The sequence below is a fragment of the Coregonus lavaretus genome, assembly GCF_964263955.1.
Source record: "Coregonus lavaretus genome assembly, chromosome: 1".
In the NCBI taxonomy this organism is placed as follows: domain Eukaryota; kingdom Metazoa; phylum Chordata; class Actinopteri; order Salmoniformes; family Salmonidae; genus Coregonus; species Coregonus lavaretus.
Genome location: NC_139988.1, coordinates 52,785,596 through 52,810,961, shown reverse-complemented (window position 1 = coordinate 52,810,961; position 25,366 = coordinate 52,785,596). Strand labels below are relative to the sequence as shown.

General features: G+C 43.4%; 1 protein-coding gene and 2 pseudogenes across 3 annotated transcripts; 2 read left to right on the top strand and 1 right to left on the bottom strand.

Moving 5' to 3' along the window:
• Positions 1 to 6,517: 6,517 nt before the first annotated feature.
• On the bottom strand, positions 6,518 to 17,619 carry LOC311114102 (transmembrane protein 229B-like; annotated as a pseudogene). Its single transcript has 2 exons — positions 17,459 to 17,619; positions 6,518 to 7,002 (listed from the first exon to the last, which is right to left on the bottom strand). The product of its transcript is annotated as a transmembrane protein 229B-like (transcript).
• Positions 9,426 to 12,854, top strand: LOC311105569 (hydroxycarboxylic acid receptor 2-like). The gene is made up of 2 exons (XM_084147754.1): positions 9,426 to 9,528; positions 11,310 to 12,854. Exon 2 carries the CDS (start codon positions 11,409 to 11,411, stop codon positions 12,396 to 12,398), a length of 990 nt encoding a protein of 329 aa, XP_084003880.1. The 5' UTR covers positions 9,426 to 9,528; positions 11,310 to 11,408; the 3' UTR covers positions 12,399 to 12,854.
• Positions 17,620 to 23,777: 6,158 nt separating the features above from the next.
• On the top strand, positions 23,778 to 24,769 carry LOC311130901 (hydroxycarboxylic acid receptor 2-like; annotated as a pseudogene). Its single transcript has one exon. The product of its transcript is annotated as a hydroxycarboxylic acid receptor 2-like (transcript).
• The last annotated feature ends 597 nt before the right edge of the window (positions 24,770 to 25,366 follow it).

Genomic DNA, 25,366 nt, shown 5'->3' with positions numbered 1-25,366 from the left:
TTTTTTAATAATGGATTTAATGGTGCTCCGTGGGATGTTCAAAGTTTCTGATATTTTTTTATAACCCAACCCTGATCTGTACTTCTCCACAACTTTGTGCCTGACCTGTTTGGAGAGCTCCTTGGTCTTCATGGTGCCGCTTGCTTGGTGGTGCCCCTTGCTTAGGGGTGTTGCAGACTCTGGGGCCTTTCAGAACAGGTGTATATATACTGAGATCATGTGACAGATCATGTGACACATAGATTGCACACAGGTGGACTTTATTTAACTAATTATGTGACTTCTGACGGTAATTGGTTGCACCAGATCTTATTTAGGGGCTTCATAGCAAAGGGGGTGAATACATATGCACGCACCACTTTTCCGTAATTAATTTTTTTGAATTTTTTGAAACAAGTAATTTCTTTTAATCAATTTGGACTATTTTGTGTATGTCCATTACATGAAATAAAAATAAAAATCAATTTAAATTACAGGTTGTAATGCAACAAAATAGGAATAACGTCAAGGGGGATGAATACTTTTGCAAGGCACTTATGCATAGCCTCCCTACTGTTCTTTTATTTTACTTTTATTTTTTACTAATCTATTTTTAACTTAACACTTATTTTTATTAAAACTGCATTGTTGGTTAAGGGATTGTAAGCACTTCACTGTAAGGTCTACACATGTTGTATTCGGCGCATGTGACAAATAAAATGTGATTTGATTTGGTAATTGCTTAATTAATGAAAGAGTTTGGTATGTTCTGATGGGAGGGGCTTCCCCTACAAAAGGAGCCTCTCTTTCAGTTCAAGAGGGGGACCGTTTTGATTGAGCTGTTGATGGGGCAGCACTGTTTTAGCTGTCCCATAATGTATACTTTTGGTGGCAGTACTGTTTTTCTCCAGGAATCACGATGTAAATAAACCCCCTTTGCACAGAAGTACTTTTGCGGCTCCACTATCGTTTTATTTGATAGAGGTTAGGTTTTTCAGTTTAGCCTCCTGGCCTACTCTATGCGACACATAGATTGACCAGGTGAATCCAGGTGAAAGCTGTGATCCCTTATTGATGCCACTTGTTAAATCCACTTCAATCTCTATAGATAAAGGGGAGGAGACAGGTTAAATACGGATTTTTAAGCCTTGAGACAATTGAGAGGGTGAATTGGCAAGACAAAATATTCAAGTACCTTTGAATGGGGTATGGTAGTAGGTGCCAGGCGCTGGGTTTTTCATGCTCAACAGCAGGGATCATCAACTAGATTCAGCCACGGGCCAATTTTTTCTTGAGTGGATGGTCGGGGAGGCCGGAACATAATAAGAAATATATATTTTTTGACTGCAAATTAACCGCAAGAAGCCTAAACAGATATAATTTTTGACTAAAACATAATCATTTCCAACCTTGATTACATTTGGGAACATTGTCCTGCGTAGGGTGTCGTCTTTCTGATGGGACGTTAAAACTGGAGTCCTGACTGTCTGTGGTCATTCAAAATCCCATGGCGTTTACTGTAAGAGTAGTAGGTGTTCACCCCGGTGTCATGGCTAAATTCCCAACCTCACCACATTCCATCATGGCCACCTAAACATCGCCCTCATTCCTAATTGGAATATATCACTCCTCACCTCTCTAACTGATAGTTGATGTGTGGTGAGAGTTCTGGCACAGAAATGGTCGCCGTGCATCACTGAGGTGGGTGCTACATATTGATGGTGAATGTGGTGAGTTTCCCCCTAATATGTAAAGCGCTTTGAGTACCTCAGCTGGTAGAAAAGTGCTATACAAATCCAATCAATTATGAATTATTATTATTTGTATACGATCACATGTGTCTCTCTATTATGCGTGGGAATACTTTGGAACAGATTTCCAAAGTTAAAATCACTTGAAGCTGAATTGTTAGTGTTTTTACAGTCTTTTGTGTCTAACAATGAACAAATAATAATGATAAAAAAATACACGTCTATTAATCGTGAGAATATTTGTGAACAGATTTCCAAAATTAGAATTAGTAGGAGCTGATTTCCTGGTGTTTTTACAGTCTTATGTCCAACAATGAAAATTAAACAAACCAAAAAACTAAGAAAAACTATTATTTATTTTGTTGCTCAGAAAACTTGGAGGACCAAATAAAACCACCCACGGGCCAAACTTCGGGCCGCCAGTTGGGGAACCCTGCTCAACAGTTTCCCGTGTGTATTAAGAATGGTCCACCACCCCAATTTTACACAACTGTGGAACGCTTTCGACACCTTGTAGAGTCCATACCCCAATGAATTGACGCTGTTCTGAGAGCAAAAGGGGGTGGGGGTGCAACGCAATAGTGAAGGTGTTCTTAATGTTTTGTACACTCAGTGTACTTCCTGTAATACTTCCCCTACTGTAAACCACACACTGACTTTTGTTATGTTCCATATAACATCGATGCAATGCTGCATTACATTAATAGTTCAGATGAACTGTTATTTCTCTGTAAAGTCCAAATTGGATGTATGGAAATACAGATCTGCTATCTTAATTTGACTCGTTTCTCACAGCAGTAAATGAATCATGCAGCAACAGGAAAAGTGAATTATTATCAGGATTTTTTAAATACATTTGATAGAGGAATTATGATTATGACTAAAATTGTTCACCCCAATACTGATGATGACTGTGTGAACTGTGTTAGGGTTATCATTATAAACCCACTAACAGAGGGGGTGAGTTAGAAACTGCTGAGACAAACATTCCAGGATGAAGGGGACTGAGAAACTGGTTACAGGCCGCCTAAAGGTGGGCGGAGCAAAGTTCCTTTGGGTGAAGCATATATAAAGGCTGGATATGTGTTTTGGGGGGGGGGGGAGCTCTCCATGATTAAATAATACAGATCATTCTTGCTGGTTGTGGACCTTTGTTTAATTCATGATTAAAACCAGAGCCTTACACCCTCTGAGAATTATTCAGAGCATTAAGTTTAATTAGAGAGAGAGAGAGAAATTCTCATGACAACATTTGATAAATTTTTCATTAGGGCAAATCAAGTCTGACATTTTAACGTGGAATTTACACATTTTAGAAGCCTTTTTAAACCTTGAAAACACTAGAATTTGCATTTCCTGCTGTGCAGGAACATTCTCTGGGACAACAGAGTGATCAAATTAAAATAGCACCCCTGTAGAAATAAAATAGAAATCAGCATTACACAAAACGTTAGTGTAGATATTTGATGGACCTACTGAATATATATACAGTACCAGTCAAAAGTTTGGACACACCCACTCATTCAAGGTTTTTCTTTATTTTTACTATTTTCTACATTGTAGAATAATAGTGAAGACATCAAATCTATGAAATAACACATATGGAATCATGTGTTAACCAAAAAAGTGTTTTTGGTTAACATATATTTTAGATTCTTCAAAACAGCCACCCTTTGCCTTGATGACAGCTTTGCACACGCTTGGCATTCTCTCAACCAGCTTCACCTGGAATGCTTTTCCAACAGTCTTGAAGGAGTTCCCACATATGCTGAGCACTTGTTGGCTGCTTTTCCTTCACTTTGCAGTCCTACTCATCCCAAACCATCTCAATTTGGTTGAGGTCGGTTGATTGTGGAGGGCCAGGTCATCTGATGCAGCACTCCATCATTCTCCTTCTTGGTCAAATAGCCCTTACACAGCCTGGAGGTGTGTTGGGTTATTGTCCTGTTGAAAAACAAATGATAGTCCCACTAAGGCCAAACCAGATGGGCAGAATGCTGTGGTAGCCATGCTGGTTAAGTGTGCCTTGAATTCTAAATATATCTCAGACAGTGTCACCAGAAAAGCACCCCCGCACCATCGCACCTCCTCCTCCATGCTTCACGGTGGGAACCACACATGCGGAGATCATCCGTTCACCTACTCTGCGTCTCACAAAGACACGACGGTTGGATCCAAAAATCTCAAATTTGGACTCATCAGACCAAAGGACAGATTTCCTCTGGTCTAATGTCCATTGCTCGTGTTTCTTGGCCCAAGCAAGTCTCTTCTTATTATTGGTGTCCTTTAGTAGTGGTTTCTTTGTAGCAATTCGACCATAAAGGCCTGATTCACGCAGTCTCCTCTGAACAGTTGATGTTGAGATGTGTCTGTTACGAACTCTATGAATCATTTATTTGGGCTACAATCTGAGGTGCAGTTAACTCTAATGAACTTATCCTCTGCAGCAGAGGTAACTCTGGGTCTTCCTTTCCTGTGGTGGTCCTCATGAGAACCAGTTTCATCATAACGCTTAATGGTTTTTGCGACTGCACTTTAAGAAACTTTCAAAGTTCTTGAAACTTTCAGAATTGACTGACCTTAATGTCTTAAAGTACTGATGGACTTTCGTTTCTCTTTGCTCATTTGAGCTGTTCTTGCCATAATATGGACTTGGTCTTTTACCAAAAATGGCTATCTTCAGTATACTTCTTGTCACAACACAACTGATTGGCTCAAACGCATTAAGAAGGAAAGAAATTCCACAAATTAACTTTTAGCAAGGCACACCTGTTAATTGAAATGCATTCCAGGTGATTACCTCATGAAGCTGGTTGAGAGAATGCCAAGAGTGTGCAAAGCTGTCATCAAGGGAAAGGGTGGCTACTTTGAAGAATCTCAAATACAAAATATTTTTTGATTTATTTAACACTGGTTACTACATGATTCCATATGTGTTATTTCATAGTTTTGATGTCTTCACTATTATTCTACAATGTAGAAAATAGTAAAAATAAAGAAAAACCCTGGAGTGAGTTGGTGTGTCCAAACTTTCGACTGGAACTGTATATTTTTTAAATGAGGCCCTTGATCCTCAGGATGTTTGAACAGTACTTAGGTTGTTCAGCTGAATGCTGTGTGCGAGTTTATGACAGTGACAGCGGCCCTACCGTATGTTCTCTTCTCAGCAAAGTGTACTGCCCACAGAGTAGATGAGTGATACAGTCAGTCATGTTCCAGCTTGCGTCATTTGATGATTGCTAGTGCACTTGTTATTTGCTGCCATGACAACCAACTACACGCACTTATAAGTAATCGTCCGGTATCTTTCAAAGAATCCCCAAAGTTGTGGGATTTTGTGCTATGTGAAATTGCACCAAAAACACAGCTTAGAAAGAAATATACCTTCCCTTGAATTCCACATCAGCGAAGTCAGTGCAATGTATCTTAGATTTTGCCCCTTAATAGTATGCTTTTAGTGATCTCTCAGTAAAAATGCTTGCAGGTATTACCATGTTGACAGTTTATTACCATGCTTACTAAAAACAATGGAATTTAGGGGATCTGTGAGCATGCTGTCAATGACATGGTGTGGTGTGTTTCTATGTATGCTATGCATATTATGGGATAGAGGCAGTAGCTTTGCGTGGCTAAAATCTCTGGGGAAGCCAAGTCAGTAAAGAATCCATCACAAAACCGGAAATCAAGTCCACAAAGCAAATATTGCATGTAATAAACAGTTATATGACCTGCAGCATGGTCAAGCAAGTTAATGTTTTCGACAGTTTACTAAACAACTACTGATTTTGAACCATGGAGTTAACGTAAGTCTGCTCAAAGATAATGGGAGCACTGCCTCTGCCATTCCAGCACCCTTTCAACTTAAACATTTAAATCAAATCAACAAGGCTATATATGCTTAGTTTAATACAATGAAAACAAACTTAAAGATACTAAAAACGATTTACTCCAATTAATGTTGCTAAATATCATGTGGCTGTCCATGTTACTGATTTCTGTTAACGTGAGCCTACTAGGTTACATCTAGGCTACATATTGAACTTCAATCGTCCCAGGCCACTGGCACAGTTTATGAATTTACAGTTAGAGCAGAATCGCCGTCATAATCATTGGCCTGCACAGAGAATTAAGTCAAAACCACAAGTCCAAATTCCCATATCCATCCATGGCTTAGGAAACGGACGATTTAGCAAGCTAGCTAATGCAGGACATCAACACAAGCAGACCAGAAACAAACATGTTGTTCTGACAATGATGACGTTTTGCTCAAGAAGTGATTTGATTGGTGTGAAGCCTCCCTTGGGGGGTATTTTGCTGCACCAGGACAACCCACAGTTGAATTCAGCTTAACACTGATTGGCTAATTATTTTAATTATATAATTTTTTATCAAGGAGGCCAAATGCTTGCTGGCATCAATCAATCATATGCTACAGCGACAACATGTCATACTCTTTTGTTCCAGACAGAATCAGATACATGGGCTACACATACTGAGACAAAGGGACACTGTTTCCCTCGCTCTGATGATTTCTCTGGTGAGATTCAGCCACTTGTGAATTGACGGAAAATTATGAAAACAGAGAGACGAAAGATAAATTATTTTATAATTTCTACAATTTTATTGGTCAAATATTTGGGGAAGCCTGGCAAATTATTTTATAATTTCTATATTTTTATTGGTCAAATATTTGGGGAAGCCTGGCTTCCCTTGGCATCCATGAATACACGCCACCGGATAGAGGTGAGACTGTATGTCTTGCTGTGTTGGTCATCCGCTACAGATCATCAGTTAATCAGTCGTACTCTCAGAGTGTTCCTGATGACATGCTGCTCTGCTATGAGTGAGGCAAGGGCCCAGGGCAGGGCGTACTCCAGAGTCACCAGCCCTGCCAGGTTATAGCTAAACCCAGAGTAGTCCCATGGCATTGCTCCTAGCAGCCTCAGCACTATGCCCCAGCTAAACTCCCACAGGTAGATGAACAGGGTGCAGACAAGCATCCGCAACAGCAGGGGGCAGAGCTGGGCCAACAGCCTGCCACGCAGGCCCTCTATGAGGAAGATGGCCAAGGTGTTCATGGGGAGGGCCCAAAGGCAGGTGTGTCCTGCCAGCCTCCTGTCCTGGGTCTCCCACCAGTCACATATAGCGGTGAAGCTCACCTCACACAGGCAGCCATGCAGGGCGTAAACAAAGAGGCAGGCTTGAGGGGACAGGGGACGGTGGGTCACCCGCTCTGGTGGCTCTAGTGGGGCCTCCTCGTCATCACCAGCCTCTGTCACAGGGAGAGAAGATCAACACTTGTCGCACACCATCATTTTTTTAAATCACCTGTCTAGACTGTTCAAAGACAGTACAGTCAATAATGAGTGATAAGTGCGCCGTGTAAAATCAAATCAAATCATGTATTGTATTTTATTTGTCACATGCTTCGTAAACAACAGGTGTAGACTTACGGGTCCTTTTCCAACAATGCAGAGTTAAAGATAAAGATAGAAAATATAAAATAGAAACAGTGACATGAGGAATAAATACAGAGTGAATAACGAATAACAATAACAAGTCAAAATAACATGGCTGTATACAGGGAGTATCAGTACCGGGTCGATGTGCAGGGGTACGACGCAATAGAGGTAGCTATGTACTTATAGGTAGGGGTAAATTGACTGGGCAACAGAAAAGATAGATAATAGAATGAGCTGTAGCAGCAGCATATGTGGTGAGTGTGAAAGTGTGTGTATGTGTGAGTGTGTGCGGTGTCAGTATGCATGTGTGCATAGCCGCGGGAAGTAGGGGTGCTGAGGGTGCTGCTGTACCCCCTGAAATATCATATTTTTTTGTATTTATTAATATTAATAATACAAATATATGTTTTTTTTTCTTCATAAAAGTAGTGCATTGGGCCTTTACTAGTCCTGTATTAGCGGACCGATATACGCAGCACCCCCACCCCCAAACATCGTCCCGCGGCTATGCATGTGTGCACATGTTATGCGTGTGTGTGTGGGTGTGTGGGCGTATGTAGTGTGTGTGTGTGTGTGTGTGTGTGTGTGTGTGTGTGTGTGTGTGTGTGTGTGTGTGTGTGTTGGGGTGTCAGTGTAAGTATTGTAGTGTGAGTGTGTGGGTAGAGTCCATTATGTGCATAGAGTCAGTGCAAGAGAGTTAGTTCAAAAAAGGGTCAATGCAGGTAGTCTGGGAAGCCATTTGATTTAGAAGTCTTGTTTAGCAGTCTTATTGATTGGTGGTAGAAGCTGTTCAGGGTCCTGTTGGTTCCAGACTTGGTGCACTAGTACCACTTGCCGTGAGGTAGCAGAGTCTATGGCTTAGATGGCTGGAGTCAATTGACAGTTTTTTGGGCCTTCCTCTGACACTGCCTGGTATAGAGATCCTGGAGAGCAGGGAGCTCGGCCCCAGTGACATACTGGGCCGTACTGACCACCCTCTGTAGCGCCTTGCAATTGGGTGCCTTACAGTTGCGGTACCAAGCGGTGATGAAGCCAATCAAGATGCTCTCAATGGTGCAGCTGTATAACTTTTTGAGGATCTGAGGGCCCATCCCAAATATTTTCAGCCACCTGAGAGCGAAGAGGCGCTGTCGTGCCCTCTTTACAACTGTGTGGGTGTGGACCAGTTAATTATTTTCACAAAATAAATGTCCTTGACTTGCTCCATATATCTGTATGGTCTGGCTTAGTGCACATAGTCATGGTAGACCCATGCCAGTGCATATCAGGAGACAACTCTATTAATCTCTGTCACATTTATGCTTCTTTCCAATCTGTTACCGTTATGATTTATTTATTATTTACCATGTCCAAGTGGGATGGTTTGAGATGGTTCACTCTGCATGTTTTAATTTTCAGTTACAGCATGGCTACTGGACCAATTATTTGTGATACCTACTAAATATTTAGTTATGCAATATTAGAAATGTCATTTTGACAGGTTCACCAGGCAAGGAAACTAAAACATCCCAAAACATCCAAAGACAGATCGAGAACTATATGTATGCCACCCCCATGATTTCAAAATAATTTCCACTAGTTGCAGCATAAACTTCCTTCTCGATTTGTGTTTAACCCTTACACCAGTGTGACTCTTACACCCAGTAAGAGTCACATTGTTTGCTAAATGGTTGTAAGAATACACTCTAAAAATATTCTACCACTGAAGTTATATATAGTTATATCAGCATTATCTGCCTCCCAGGCTAATGTAATGTGTGGTGTGTACATGTACAGTGCCTTCGGAAAGTATTCAGACCCCTTGACTTTTTCCACATTTTGTTAGATTACAGCCTTATTCTAAAATTGATTAAATTGTCAGTTTTTTTCCTCATCAATCTAAACACAATACTCCATAATGACAAAGCAAAAACATGTTTTTAGAAATGTTGTATGTATTCGTAGTTTTCTTCTTATAAGGCCAGCACATTTCACCTTCTCGTATCTCATATTATCCATATCTTGATTCACTGGTATTTGGAACAAAATCCCCTATGACTGTGAACAAGCAGTTACATGTCAAATGAATCAGCCAGAGGACTAAGAAATGAGGGTCTGGTTGCAAACTTTCTGAATTAGCTCAGAGATCATGCTGGTAGTGATGTCACACTGGCTCTGGCCACCCCTCAGAGGAAGTCAGTCTAAAGTGACTGTCTCAAGTCGCTCCTCTTAAAACCAACAGAAAAGCCTGAACAGTGGAGACACACATGAGAGGAGATAAAATATGCTGAGGGGAGCATAGACTGCCTTTAAAACCCAATTGTAGTCACACTGACCCCAAACACACGATTCAACTGGTGAGTAGTGGATACATATTCTAAATATGTTAAAAAGTTATAATATTGTCGAGTTTAGACTTTGTGAGGTGCGTAGTTGAAAGGGAAGTCACGACACGATCGATAACTAGATGGTTGAGTTTAATGTCCTCCTTTGACAGCTGACACATACAGTCTTACAATGCTATAACTTGCAATATTAGCTAGCAGTTGTGTGAATAGGAGTTGTCTTTATAGCTGCAGAGGGTTAGCTCTCCCTATTTTGATTTCTAGACAAACAATCTGTAGTGGAATTTTACTGTGTCTCTTTCTGCTTACATTGTCTCACACATCATACATGTTTGACCTGTTGCATACTTAGAAATGCACCTGTTGTAGACAGACAGGGTGTCTGAGGTTTGCTCTCACAAGGTTGGCGGGAGTGGAATTATTGGCTGCGGTTGCCAAGTGTTCTCCTCCTCTGCAGCCGGTCTCTGGGAGCAAACGCTTTGCTGAGAAAGGATGCATTTGGCTATCTTTGTGTAACCCGTAGTGATAGTACAAATATGCTGAGGGGGAAATACCTCTTCAGAGCTTCTGACTAACCTTCCCATGAAGTGTTGTTTGTCTGTAATCTCTCCGCTGGCGTGAATAAACATAAATTCATTTAAGCTTGACTTTAGGGTCCTTAGTGGTAATTTCCACGACAAATCCTTTATCTGATTTCCCAGATTTCGTTTTGCTCCACCTTTTTGGTTTGCTTCCTGTCTTTAAGTTTGGTGTTTATTTTTATTTTGTTTGCCTCTTCTTGGGCAAATTTAGCGGGCGCTCATGGTGGGTGTCTTTTGGGTCCCAGTTGTTGTTGCTAATCAACTTTCAGTGGACACCCCCATGAGTGTCTTTCAGAACCCCTCCTAAAACCCCACCTTTTTCGTTTTGGTTGTTGGTCAGTGACTCTTTGTTAGTTCCCCCTTCTGTTTAAGCGACATTTTTTGTTTTCTTGCTGGGGAACGTAACAATATATATAAGTGTATGTTGTTTCGAAATGTTGTTTCTCGTGTCTGATTCATGTTTCTCATCAAAGGCTAATTCTTACATCAAAAGGCAATTTCATCAGCTGTTCATGAAAAATGCAGTGTTTACAAGCAAACATAACAAGCATTTCCATTGACATGCACTGAGGCAGGAGTCCATTTTGAGCTAAGAACATACATCATTTAATTCCCCACTGTGTGTTTCTGAATGCTGTGTAGTGCAGCTGTAAGCATGGCAAGTGAGGCTGGAAAATACAAAGAAGTGAGAGGGTGTGTAATCTGTGAATTTAAAACAGAACATGATTTAATTGGACAAATGGGAAGTCATGATTTAGAGTGTGAACACTCACATTTTACAACACTTTCAGCAACAAACAAGCTTTCAAAAGAGTTGAGAAACTGTAATCTTGCAGATGCATTTCGCCACTTACTTCACAGAGCAGGAATTGGTTCTCAACTACTAGATAGTACTATTAGGTAAGTGGACACAGCCTGACTCAAAGCTGTTTTGTTGTAGTCTTGCTAACACCAGCTTCTCTACTTCAGCTTGCTGTGTAGTCATGTGGGTCGCGTGTCAACCAGGCTAGTTTTGCTGAGCTCTTACCCATGGGTAAGCCCTATGATAGAGGAACCTCCAACAAGCTTAGCATTATTCTTTTTTTTTTACCAAAGAAGTAGGCATATGAACAGAAATATCTTAGAAAACACATTTGTCAGTCTGTCTGTCTTGAAAGCATGACCCAGTTAGAATTTTACTTTATTTTCTCACATTTGCCTTTGTTTGTGCAGATATCCCCCTGAGATGCTCTGAAAAGAGGAAAAGGTGGACTTTGTGAAAAACGGCAACATCCAAGGTTTCCTGGAAGCGAAAACAAACTCAATCTAACGATGGCTGAAACGGCTACAGTAGCACACAGTAACTCTACCTTGCACTGCCCATCCGCTCAGTATCTGGTGGCCGACATACTGCCTCCTGTCCTGATTATAGAGCTCCTACTGGGCCTGCCAGGCAACGTAGTGGCCCTGTGGATCTTCACTTGCCGTCTGAAGACCTGGAGGGCCAACACCCTGTTCCTCTTCAACCTGGTCCTGGCTGACTTCATACTGCTCATCTGCCTGCCCTTCCGCATCGATAACTTGCTCCGTGGGGAAGACTGGGTGTTTGGCGACGCCTGGTGCCGGATCAACCTCTTCATGCTGGCTGTCAACCGTTCGGCAAGCATTGCCTTCATGACTAGCGTGGCCTTCGACCGCTACTTCAAGGTGGTCCATCCGCACCACCGCATCAACCACATGACGTCTACCCAGGCGGGATTGGTAGCGGGGGGCATCTGGATGGTCGTGATCTCCCTGCGGCTCCCCCTGCTGGCCACCGACCTCCTAAGGGAGCACGACAACATCTCCCTGTGCCGCAGCTTCAGCACCTACGCTGTGATTCCCCCGGCGATCCTGCTGCACTACATGGTGTTCATCGGGGAGTTCTTCCTGCCCCTGCTGCTCCTGCTGTTCTGCTCAGCCAGGATTGCCTGCATCCTGCGCCAACGGCAGCTGGACAAGGAGAAGAAGGTGCGGCGGGCCATCCGGGTGGTGGGGCTAATTGTGGCTATGTTTGTGCTGTGTTTCTTTCCAGGAATCGCGACAGGCCTGGTTTCGCTCTACATCAAGAAGTCCAGACCCTGGGACTGTGACTCCTACCAAATGGCAGGCGAGCTCTTCAGCCTGTCCATTGGCTTCACATACCTTAACAGCACCCTGGATCCGGTCATCTACTGCTTTTCCAGCTCCATGTTCAGAAACTCCATCAAGAGCTCCATCAATAAGCTGGGCCTGGTGGAGATGAGGCTGAGCCGACGGGGAAGCATGGCCAGCGATGGGTGAGGGGAGATGGGGTGATGGAAGCAACTCTGGTCCTTTCTTCCAAAGACAGGCCCCACCTTTTAGAAGGCCTTAATAAGGAGAACAGACTCATGACAGAGAATTGAATGGAGACTAGACAGTGGAATTTTACAGCTGTAATTAACAAGCCGTATGTTATGTTCAGAAACATTTCGTAGCTATGTGGGATACGTACTTGAAATGGCTGAATGCAGTTAGTGTGAAACAAAGATATGGAAAAGAATGCCTTCATTCCATCTGAATTTGCTTAAATGAACAACATTATTTTCATAACCATGTGATGTTGTGGAGCGCCATTATATTTTTGTCTTGATTTACTAATACGTCTGTCAAATACACCATCATTTTTACGAAATACAGTGTTTATACAGCAAGATGTTTACTCAAGTGTACTGTATGTTTTGCACAGTTCTTTATAAAAGTGATATTTTTATTTGATGTTTGTGCTTAGAGTGATGATATACTGTACACTGTGTACAAAACATGTTCTTTCCATTACATAGAATGACCAGGTGAATCAAGGTGAAAGCTATGATATCTTATTGATGTCACTTCAATCAGTGTAAATGAAGGGGAGAAGACAGGTTAAATAAGTATTTTTAAGCCTTGAGACAATTGAGACATGGATTGTGTATGTTTACCATTCAGAGGGTGAATGGGCAAGACAAAAGATTGAAGTGCATTTGAACGGGGTGTGGTAGCAGTTGCCAGGCACACTGGTTTGAGTGTGTCAAGAACTGCAATGCTGCTAGGTTTTTCACGCTCAACAGTTTCCCGTGTGTATCAAGAATGGTCCACCACCCAAAGGACACTGCCTCTGCCATTCCAGCACCCTTTCAACTTAAATATTTCAATCAAATCAACAAGGCTATACAGTGAGGGAAAAAAAGTATTTGATCCCCTGCTGATTTTGTATGTTTGCCCACTGACAAAGAAATTATCAGTCTATAATTTTAATGGTAGGTTTATTTTAACAGTGAGAGACAGAATAACAACAACAAAATCCAGAAAACACATGTCAAAAATGTTGTAAATTGATTTGCATTTTAATGAGGGAAATAAGTATTTGACCCCCTCTCAATCAGGAAGATTTCTGGCTCCCAGGTGTTTTTTATACAGGTAACGAGCTGAGATTAGGAGCACACTCTTAAAGGGAGTGCTCCTAATCTCAGCTTGTTACCTGTATAAAAGACACCTGTCCACAGAAGCAATCAATCAATCAGATTCCAAACTCTTCACCATGGCCAAGACCAAAGAGCTCTCCAAGGATGTCAGGGACAAGATTGTAGACCTACACAATGCTGGAATGGGCTTCAAGACCATCGCTAAGCAGCTTGGTGAGAAGGTGACAACAGTTGGTGCGATTATTCGCAAATGCAAGAAACACAAAATAACTGTCAATCTCCCTCGGCCTGGGGCTCCATGCAAGATCTCACCTCGTGGAGTTGCAATGATCATGAGAACGGTGCGGAATCAACCCAGAACTACACGGGAGGATCTTGTCAATGATCTCAAGGCAGCTGGAACTATAGTCACCAAGAAAACAATTCGTAACACAGTACGCCGTGAAGGACTGAAATCCTGCAGTGCCCGCAAGGTCCCCCTGCTCAAGAAAGCACATATACATGCCCGTCTGAAGTTTGCCAATGAACATCTGAATGATTCAGAGGAGAACTGGGTGAAAGTGTTGTGGTCAGATGAGACCAAAATGGAGCTCTTTGGCATCAACTCAACTCGCCGTGTTTGGAGGATGAGGAATGCTGCCTATGACCCCAAGAACATCATCCCCACCGTCAAACATGGAGGTGGAAACATTATGCTTTGGGGGGGGGTTTTCTGCAAAGGGGACAGGACAAATTCACCGCATCAAAGGGACGATGGACGGGGGCCATGTACCGTCAAATCTTGGGTGAGAACCTACTTCCCTCAGACAGGGCATTGAAAATGGGTCGTGGATGGGTATTCCAGCATGACAATGACCCAAAACACACGGCCAAGGCAACAAAGGAGTGGCTCAAGAAGAAGCATATTAAGGTCCTGGAGTGGCCTAGCCAGTCTCCAGACCTTAATCCCATAGAAAATCTGTGGAGGGAGCTGAAGGTTCGAGTTGCCAAACGTCAGCCTCGAAACCTTAATGACTTGGAGAAGATCTGCAAAGAGGAGTGGGACAAAATCCCTGCTGAGATGTGTGCAAACCTGGTGGCCAACTACAAGAAACGTCTGACCTCTGTGTTTTGCCACCAAGTGCTAAGTCATGTTTTGTAGAGGGGTCAAATACTTATTTCCCTCATTAAAATGCAAATCAATTTATAACATTTTTCTGGATTATTTTGTTGTTATTCTGTCTCTCACTGTTCAAATAAACCTACCATTAAAATTATAGACTGATCATTTCTTTATCAGTGGGCAAACCTACAAAATCAGCAGGGGATCAAATACTTTTTTCCCTCACTGTATATGCTTTGTTTAATACACTGAACACATACTTAAAGATACTAAAAACGATTTACTCCAATTAATGTTGCTAAATATCATGTGGCTGTCCATGTTACTGATTTTTGTTAACGTGAGCCCACTAGGTTACATCTAGGCTACATATTGAACTTCAATCGTCTCAGCCCAGTGGCACAATATATGAATTTACAGTTAGAGCAGAATCGCTGTCATAATCATTGGCCTGCACCTAGAATTAAGTCAAAACCACAAGTCCAAATTCCCATATCCATCCATGGCTTAGGAAACGGCCGATTTAGCAAGCTAGCTAATGCAGGACATCAACAAAAGCAGACCAGAAACAGACATGTTGTTCTGACAATGATGACGTTTTGCTCAAAAAGTGATTTGATTGGTGTGAAGCCTCCCTTGGGGGGCGTTTTGCTGCACCAGGACAACCCACAATTGAATTCAGCTTAACACTGATTGGCTAATTATTTAAATTTTATATTTTTTTATCAAGGAGGCCAAATGCTTGCTGGCATCAATCAATCATATGCTACAGCGACAACATGTCATACTATTTGTGTGTGTGTGTTGGGGTGTTAGTGTAAGTATTGTATGTGTGAGTGTGTGGGTAGAGTCCATTATGTGCATAGAGTCAGTGCAAGAGAGTTAGTTCAAAAAAGGGTAAATGCAGGTAGTCTGGGAAGCCATTTGATTTAGAAGTCTTGTTTAGCAGTCTTATTGATTGGTGGTAGAAGCTGTTCAGGGTCCTGTTGGTTCCAGACTTGGTGCACTAGTACCGCTTGCCGTGAGGTAGCAGAGAGAACAGTCTATGGCTTAGATGGCTGGAGTCAATTGATAGTTTTTTGGGCCTTCCTCTGACACTGCCTGGTATAGAGATCCTGGAGAGCAGGGAGCTCTGCCCCAGTGACATACTGGGCCGTACTGACCACCCTCTGTAGCGCCTTGCAATTGGGTGCCTTGCAGTTGCGGTACCAAGCGGTGATGAAGCCAATCAAGATGCTCTCAATGGTGCAGCTGTAGAACTTTTTGAGGATCTGAGGGCCCATCCCAAATCTTTTGAGCCACCTGAGAGCGAAGAGGCGCTGTCGTGCCCTCTTTACAACTGTGTGGGTGTGGACCAGTTAATTATTTTCACAAAATAAATGTCCTTGACTTGCTCCATATATCTGTATGGTCTGGCTTAGTGCACATAGTCATGGTAGACCCATGCCAGTGCATATCAGGAGACAACTCTATTAATCTCTGTCACATTTATGCTTCTTTTTAATCTGTTGCCGTTATGATTTATTACCATGTCCAAGTGGGATGGTTTGAGATGGTTCACTCTGCATGTTTTAATTTTCAGTTACAGCATGGCTACTGGACCAATTATTTGTGATACCTACTAAATATTTAGTTATGCAATATTAGAAATGTCATTTTGACAGGTTCACCAGGCAAGGAAACAAAAAACATCCCAAAACATCCAAAGACAGATCGAGAACTAAATGTATGCCACCCCCATGATTTCAAAATAATTTCCACTTGTATTTTTCCACTAGTTGCAGCATCAACTTCCTTCTCGATTTGTGTTTACACCCAGTAAGAGTCACACTGTTTGCTAAATGGTTGTAAGAATACACTCTAAAAATATTCTACCACTGAAGTTATATATAGTTATACATATACTGTAGTTATAGGCTTACTACTGTATTTGTAGCACCACCCATGATCCTGCAAATCCAGCCATGTGACGGGCTACTGAGATAAGGCAAGCTTTTATCATTAACTTTCTCACTTGGTAGACTACCTCATTGTACTGCCAGCTAAGGAGGAAATAACCCACCACTGAAGATGCAATGATGAGTGTGAATGTTTAATATAATGTTTGCTAGATCCCAAATATCATATTATTACTACATAATATATATGTCATTACTGCAGGTCTATACTTATCTGTCTGTCTATGTGTGTTTGTTTGATTGTATGTATGTCGGTCTGTATATTGGTGAAAAGGATCATTTGCCAATCTTTTGACGCTCCTTATCAAGTGCAATGAATGTTGAAGCTGTGATTTCTGAAGTCAATAGCCTCTCCTGTTGACTTAAAAGTATCTTTGATATTCCATGCAAAGTTTGAGAACTTTGCTTATACTATGCCAGCATTTTTATGGCCTATAGTCCTTAATTTAACGGTCAAACAATTTACTTTATCTGTAATTGTTGTGGATCAGGCTGTTACTGTAATAGCCTCAGTTTAGGAAATTATGAACACATTTTATTTCAGCATAGAAAAATGTATGACTGTAGGTCCACTGTAACAAACTGATCAGCTGATAGTCATGGTTGTTATTTGAAATTAATTGTGATAAAAATCCAATCCTATAAAACCAACTCCAATAAAATAAAAAAATACTCAAATTAAAACAAACAAACAATTAATTTATAATTAGTTAGATTTCATAGTTACTTTAAACAGTGATTCTGGCATTACAATTATGCCATAGCCTAAGGGTGGCAACACTGAAATCAATGTATAATATTGTTACAAACTTACAGACCCCTGTCTCTATAAAATTTGATAACACATTAATTACCCACACAAAGTTTTAATACCTAGTACACTCCTTACGTGTAGTGTTCCTGACTCCATCCCTGAGCTGTGTATGTCGCCGCCGTGACTTTTATACTGTTTCCCGGTCTGTCCCTACAGTATGTGTCTATGCGTGTATGTTTAGCCCCTAGGATAAACAGTAAGCCAGTCCATGCTATCAGTTGTACAGAGCGACATCTCTTCTCCGGTCTAAAGTCAGGTAGGGTGCAGAGGCGCTGGGGAGGAGAGCCAGCCATGTTTACCATGCACCTGTGCCATCACTGATGACAAACAGCGTGTGTTTGTGCGTGCATGTCACTGTTACCAAAGTCAACTTTAAAAGGCCGTGGGGGTCCATTCTCTACTGTCTGAGAGCTTTCTGCATGAGGCTTATCAGAAGAGGACAGGGGAAGGGAGTCAGGGACATGACCCTATGGGAGACTGAAGGATGGGCTAGCCATGCCATGGTATCTGAGTCCCCTTGAGTTACAGAGATGATCAGCATTATCTGCCTCCCAGGCTAATGTAATGTGTGGTGTGTACATGTACAGTGCCTTCGGAAAGTATTCAGACCCCTTGACTTTTTCCACATTTTGTTAGATTACAGCCTTATTCTAAAATTGATTAAATTGTCAGTTTTTTTCCTCATCAATCTACACACAATACTCCATAATGACAAAGCAAAAACAGGTTTTTAGAAATGCTGTATGTATTCCTAGTTTTCTTCTTATAAGGCCAGCACATTTCACCTTCTCGTATCTCATATTATCCATATCTTGATTCACTGGTATTTGGAACAAAATCCCCTATGACTGTGAACAAGCAGTTGCATATCAAATGAATCAGCCAGAGGACTAGAGGGTCTGGTTGTGAATGCGGGTCTGGTTGTGAATGCAAACTTCCTGAATTAGCTCAGAGATCATGCTGATAGTGATGTCACACTGGCTCTGGCAAGCCCTCAGAGGAAGTCAGTCTAAAGTGACTGTCTCAAGACACTCCTCTTCAAACCAACAGAAAAGCCTGAACAGTGGAGACACACATGAGAGGAGATAAAATATGCTGAGGGGAGCATAGACTGCCTTTAAAACCCAATTGTAGTCACACTGACCCCAAACACACGACTCAACTGGTGAGTAGTGGATACATATTCTAAATATGGTAAAAAGTTATAATATTGTTGAGTTTAGACTTTGTGAGGTGCGTGGTTGAAAGGGAAGTCACGACACGATCGATAACTAGATGGTTGAGTTTAATGTCCTCCTTTGACAGCTGACACATACAGTCTTACAATGCTATAACTTGCAATATTAGCTAGCAGTTGTGTGAATAGGAGTTGTCTTTATAGCTGCGGAGGGTTAGCTCTCCCTATTTTGATTTCTAGACAAACAATCCTGTAGTGGAATTTTACTGTGTCTCTTTCTGCTTACATTGTCTCACACATCATACATGTTTGACCTGTTGCATACTTAGAAATGCACCTGTTGTAGACAGACAGGGTGTCTGAGGTTTGCTCTCACAAGGTTGGCCGGAGTGGAATTATTGGCTGCGGTTGCCAGGTGTTCTCCTCCTCTGCAGCCGGTCTCTGGGAGCAAACGCTTTGCTGAGAAAGGATGCATTTGGCTATCTTTGTGTAACCCGTAGTGATAGTACAAATATGCTGAGGGGGAAATACCTCTTCAGAGCTTCTGACTAACCTTCCCATTAAGTGACTTTTGTCTGTAATCTCTCCGCTGGCGTGAATAAACATAAATTCATTTAAGCTTGACTTTGGGGTCCTTAGTGGTAATTTCCACGACAAATCCTTTATCTGATTTCCCAGATTTCGTTTTGCTCCACCTTTTTGTTTTGTTTCCTGTCTTTAAGTTTGGTGGGGTTTTTTCTTTTGTTTGCTTCTTCTTGGGCAAATTTAGTGGGCGCTCATGGTGGGTGTCTTTTAGGTTCCAATTGTTGTTGCTAGTCAACTTTCAGTGGACACCCCCATGAGTGTCTTTCAGAACCCCTCCTAAAACCCCACCTTTTCGTTTTGGTTGTTGGTCAGTGACTCTTTGTTAGTTCTCCCTTCTGTTTGAGCAACATTTTTGGTTTTCTTGCTGGGGAACGTAACAATATATATACGTGTATGTTGTTTCGAAATGTTGTTTCTCGTGTCTGTTTCATGTTTCTCATCTGTCACGATCGTCGGAGGAAGTGGACCAATGCGCAGCGTGGTAAGTGAACATACTTTAATTATTAATGATCACACGAACAAAACAACAAACGATACGAAACGTGAAGTCCTTGGTTACAATACAAACCATACGGAACAAGATCCCACAAACACTGTGGAAAAACAGGCTACCTAAATATGGTTCTCAATCAGAGACAACAAGCAACAGCTGATTCACGTTGCCTCTGATTGAGAACCACACCGGCCAACATAGAAACAAACGAACTAGAAAATCACCCTAGCACACAAAACACATAGAAACCACACACCCTGGCTCAACATAACAGAGTCCCAGAGCCAGGGCGTGACAGTAACCCCCCCAAAGGCGCGGACTGCGACCGCGCCAAACATAAACCGAACAGGGGAGGGCCGGGTGGGCATTCCTCCTCGGAGGCGGTTCCGGCTCCGGGCTTGACCCCCACCCTCCAACAAACCCCCCAAAGCGCCCCTGGTCCGGTCTGGCCCTGCTGGCCGGAGCTGGACTGAATACTGGTGGAGCGGATTGCTCTAGCTCCGGAGTGGAGCAGCTGACCGGTGCCGGACCAGGCACAGGCACGGGCTGTGCCGGACTGACGACGCGCACCACAGGCTTGGTGCGGGGAGCAGGGACGGGCCGGACCGGGCTGACGACGCGCACCATTGGCTTGGTGCGGGGAGCAGGGACGGGCCGAACCGGGCTGACGAAGCGCACCATAGGCTTGGTGCGGGGAGCAGGGACGGGCCGGACCGGGCTGACGACGCGCACCATTGGCTTGGTGCGGGGAGCAGGGACGGGCCGGACCGGGCTGACGAAGCACACCACTGGCTTTGTGCGGGGAGCAGTAACAGGCCGGACCGTGCTGACGACGCGCACCACAGGCTTGGTGCGGGGAGCAGGGACGGGCCGAACCGGGCTGACGAAGCGCACCACTGGCTTGGTGCGGGGAGCAGGAACAGGCTGGACCGGGCTGACGACGCGCACCACAGGCTTGGTGCGGGGAGCAGGGACGGGCCGAACCGGGCTGACGAAGCGCACCACTGGCTTGGTGCGGGGAGAAGGAACAGGCCGGACCTGGCTGACGACGCGCACCACAGGCTTGGTGCGAGGGGCAGGAACATGCCGGACCGGGCTGGCGACGCGCACCACAGGCTCGGTGCGAGGGACAGGAACAAGCCGGACCGTACTGGGGACACACACCACTGGCCCTACGCGGGGATCAGGAACGGGCCGGACCGGACTGGCAACACACCCCAGTACCCCTCGCCGTGCCTCTACATTCTCCTTCCCCCTGGTGACCAGTGACTCCCGTAACCTGGCGGCCTCCTTTGCCAACCCGCTGAACCACTCTATCCCGGCCTCCTGCTGCCCCGTCGTCCACGGCGTGAGCCCCCCCCCCTAAAAAATGTCTGGGCGTCTCTCCTCCCCGTGGGCCAGGACTCCATGGCTCTCGCCAGACTCTCGCTCCTCTGCTCCCAAGTCCAGCCTCTCTCCTCCTCACGCTGCTTGACCCAGTCGAAGTGGACATCCATCAGAGTCACCTCTGGCGTTGGCTCCTGGACACGCTGCTTGACCCAGTCGAAGTGGACATCCATCAGAGTCACCTCTGGCGTTGGCTCCTGGACACGCTGCTTGGTCCAGTTATGGTGGGATCTTCTGTCACGATCGTCGGAGGAAGTGGACCAATGCGCAGCGTGATAAGTGAACATACTTTAATTATTAATGATCACACGAACAAAACAACAAACGATACGAAACGTGAAGTCCTTGGTTACAATACAAACCATACGGAACAAGATCCCACAAACACTGTGGAAAAACAGGCTACCTAAATCTGGTTCCCAATCAGAGACAACAAGCAACAGCTGATTCACGTTGCCTCTGATTGAGAACCACACCGGCCAACATAGAAACAAACGAACTAGAAAATCACCCTAGCACACAAAACACATAGAAACCACACACCCTGGCTCAACATAACAGAGTCCCAGAGCCAGGGCGTGACATCATCAAAGGCTTATTCTTACATCAGAAGGCAATTTCATCAGCTGTTCATGAAAAATGCAGTGTTTACAAGCAAACATAGGAAGCATTTCCATTGAACATGCACTGAGGCAGGAGTCCATTTTGAGCTTAGAACATACATAATTTAATTCCCCACTGTGTGTTTCTGAATGCTGTGTAGTGCAGCTGTAAGCATGGCAAGTGAGGCTGGAAAATACAAAGAAATGAGAGGGTGTGTAATCTGTGAATTTAAAACAGAACACAGAACATGATTTAATTGGACAAATGGGAAGTCACGATTTAGAGTGTGAACACTCACATTTTACAACACTTTCAGCAACAAACAAGCTTTCAAAAGAGTTGAGAAACTGTAATCTTGGAGATGCATTTCGCCACTTACTTCACAGAGCAGGAATTGGTTCTCAACTACTAGATAGTACTATTAGGTAAGTGGACAAAGCCTGACTCAAAGCTGTTTTGTTGTAGTCTTGCTAATGTTACTGTCACGCCCTGGCTCTGGGGACTCTAGTATGTTGAGCCAGGGTGTGAGTTTTCTTTGTTTGTTCTAGTTTTGTATTTCTATGTTGGCCAGGGTGGCTCCCAATCGGAGACGGCTGTAGCTCGTTGTCTCTGATTGGGAGCCATACTTAGGTAGCCGTTTGACATTGTTTTATGTGGGATCTTGTTCCAGTATAGGTTTGTGTTAGAACCGAGGACGTCACGTTATCGTTTGTTGTTTTTGTTCGTGTGTTCATTCTAATAAAAATAAGTATGTTCGCAAATAACGCTGCGCATTGGTCCACTGTTTCCAACGATCGTGACAGTTACGCCCCTGAAAAAGGGGAGAAATAATCACGAGAGTGATGCAGTTATGTTTCCTCACTGAGAACTTTAGTGTAATCATTTTACAAAAATACCACATTTTACAGAACAACAGATCTACAGGAAATAGATAGTTTTGTAGTGTACAAAGCTTATTCAAGTCACAACAGCATAAACTGTAATTCACTAAAACATATACAAATGTTTCAATATAACTGTCAAGCACAAAGTAGCTTTAGCTCAGTAACCCATAACTAAATTTATCAACAATGTCAACTAAGTGTTCGAAACACATTATACAAATAACCCCCAAATATTATTATTAACAGCATACATGTTCATTCACAATTAACATAAATTTGCAGCTACTCTCAGTACGAAACTATTCTTCGCTGCGGGGCTCCACTCACACACGCACATATTACACTCTGCAACTTAACTCTAACTTACTCAAGATGTTACTAAAACACACCTTAAACACTCTTGACATGTTAGCAAGTTATTACACTTAAATTAACTCTGTTTTATATCAATAACGTACATGAAAAAGGGGAGAAATAATCACGAGAGTGATGCAGTTATGTTTCCTCACTGAGAACTTTAGTGTAATGAGGAAAAGACCGCAATTTCCCCGGGTACTTGGGTGGAGACCAGAGCAATCGATCTCAGGCTCATAGATTAAGAGCATTTAGTAGATCACAGATTAACACTTTTACCCTTAAATTAGGCACCACAAAATAAAGTAGTCAATATAACGTTTACACATTCCTCTTACAATTTTTACCCTTTGTACACTTGACGGATTTTAACCTTTTAACACAATTATGAATTTTATCAATCTCTATGAACTAGTACTGAATGCATGATCTTTTTAACCTTAGATATTTTAAGATCCTCACATACCATGAACTTACTAATACTTTTTAGTGTATAACAGGCTATGAATATTTCCTTTAACCTGTCACAGTAACACCAGCTTCTCTACTTCAGCTTGCTGTGTAGTCACGTGGGTCGCGTGTCAACCAGGCTAGTTTTGCCGAGCTCTTACCCCTATGATAGAGGAACCTCCAACAAGCTTAGCATTATTCTTTTTTTTTTACCAAAGAAGTTGGCATATGAACAGAAATATCTTAGAAAACACATTTGTCGGTTTGTCTGTCTTGAAAGCATGACCCAGTTAGAATTTTACTTTATTTTCTCACATTTGCCTTTGTTTGTGCAGATATCCCCCTGAGATGCTCTGAAAAGAGGAAAAGGTGGACTTTGTGAAAAACGGCAACATCCAAGGTTTCCTGGAAGCGAAAACATACTCAATCTAACGATGGCTGAAACGGCTACAGTAGCACACAGTAACTCTACCTTGCACTGCCCATCCGCTCAGTATCTGGTGGCCGACATACTGCCTCCTGTCCTGATTATAGAGCTCCTACTGGGCCTGCCAGGCAATGTAGTGGCCCTGTGGATCTTCACTTGCCGTCTGAAGACCTGGAGGGCCAACACCCTATTCCTCTTCAACCTGGTCCTGGCTGACTTCATACTGCTCATCTGCCTGCCCTTCCGCATCGATAACTTGCTCCGTGGGGAAGACTGGGTGTTTGGCGCCGCCTGGTGCCGGATCAACCTCTTCATGCTGGCTGTCAACCGTTCGGCAAGCATTGCCTTCATGACTAGCGTGGCCTTCGACCGCTACTTCAAGGTGGTCCATCCGCACCACCGCATCAACCACATGACGTCTACCCAGGCGGGAATGGTGGCGGGGGGCATCTGGATGGTGGTGATCTCCCTGCGGCTCCCCCTGCTGGCCACCGACCTCCTAAGGGAGCACGACAACATCTCCCTGTGCCGCAGCTTCAGCACCTACGCTGTGATTCCCCCGGCGATCCTGCTGCACTACATGGTGTTTGTCTGGGAGTTCTTCCTGCCCCTGCTGCTCCTGCTGTTCTGCTCAGCCAGGATTGCCTGCATCCTGCGCCAACGTCAGCTGGACAAGGGGAAGAAGGTGCGGCGGGCCATCCGGGTGGTGGGGCTAATTGTGGCTATGTTGTGCTGTGTTTCTTTCCCGGAATCGCGACAGGCATGGTTTCGCTCTACATCAAGCAGTCCAGACCCTGGGACTGTGACTCCTACCAAATGGCAGGTGAGCTCTTCAGCTTGTCCATTGGCTTCACATACCTTAACAGCACCCTGGATCCGGTCATCTACTGCTTTTCCAGCTCCATGTTCAGAAATTCCCTGAAGAGCTCCATCAATAAGCTGGGCCTGGTGGAGATGAGGCTGAGCCGACGGGGAAGCATGGCCAGCGATGGGTGAGGGGAGATGGGGTGAGGGAGGCAACTCTGGCCCTTTCTTCCAAAGACAGGCCCCACCTTTTAGAAGGCCTTAATAAGGAGAACAGACTCATGACAGAGAATTGAATGGAGACTAGACAGTGGAATTTTACAGCTGTAATTAACAAGCCGTATGTTATGTTCAGAAACATTTCGTAGCTATGTGGGATACATACTTGAAATGGCTGAATTCCAGTGATAGAAGAATTTGGTAATGACTAATTATTAATGACTAATTATTACACCCTGAAACTGTGTGAAAGGTGTTAGAATCATAAGACTAAAATCTGATAATATGTGTAACTTAGTTAGAAGTACAATGAGGCAGTCAGAATATTGTGAGATCAGCGATAACTAAAAAATGCAGCCTGCCCGAACAAGGAGTAGACTATGATAAGAACATGTGTGTGTGTGTGTGTGTGTGTGTGTGTGTGTGTGTGTGTGTGTGTGTGTGTGTGTGTGTGTGTGTGTGTGTGTGTGTGTGTGTGTGTGTGTGTGTGTGTGTGTGACCTGATGGTCAGGAGAGCAGAGGAAAATCACATGAGCTAAACCCAGGTGTGAGCTTACAAGATGTGTACAG

Coding starts and splice junctions, on each gene's coding strand:
- LOC311105569 (XM_084147754.1), top strand. CDS start 11,409: ATGGCTGAAACGGCTACAGTAGCACACAGTAACTCTACCTTGCACTGC.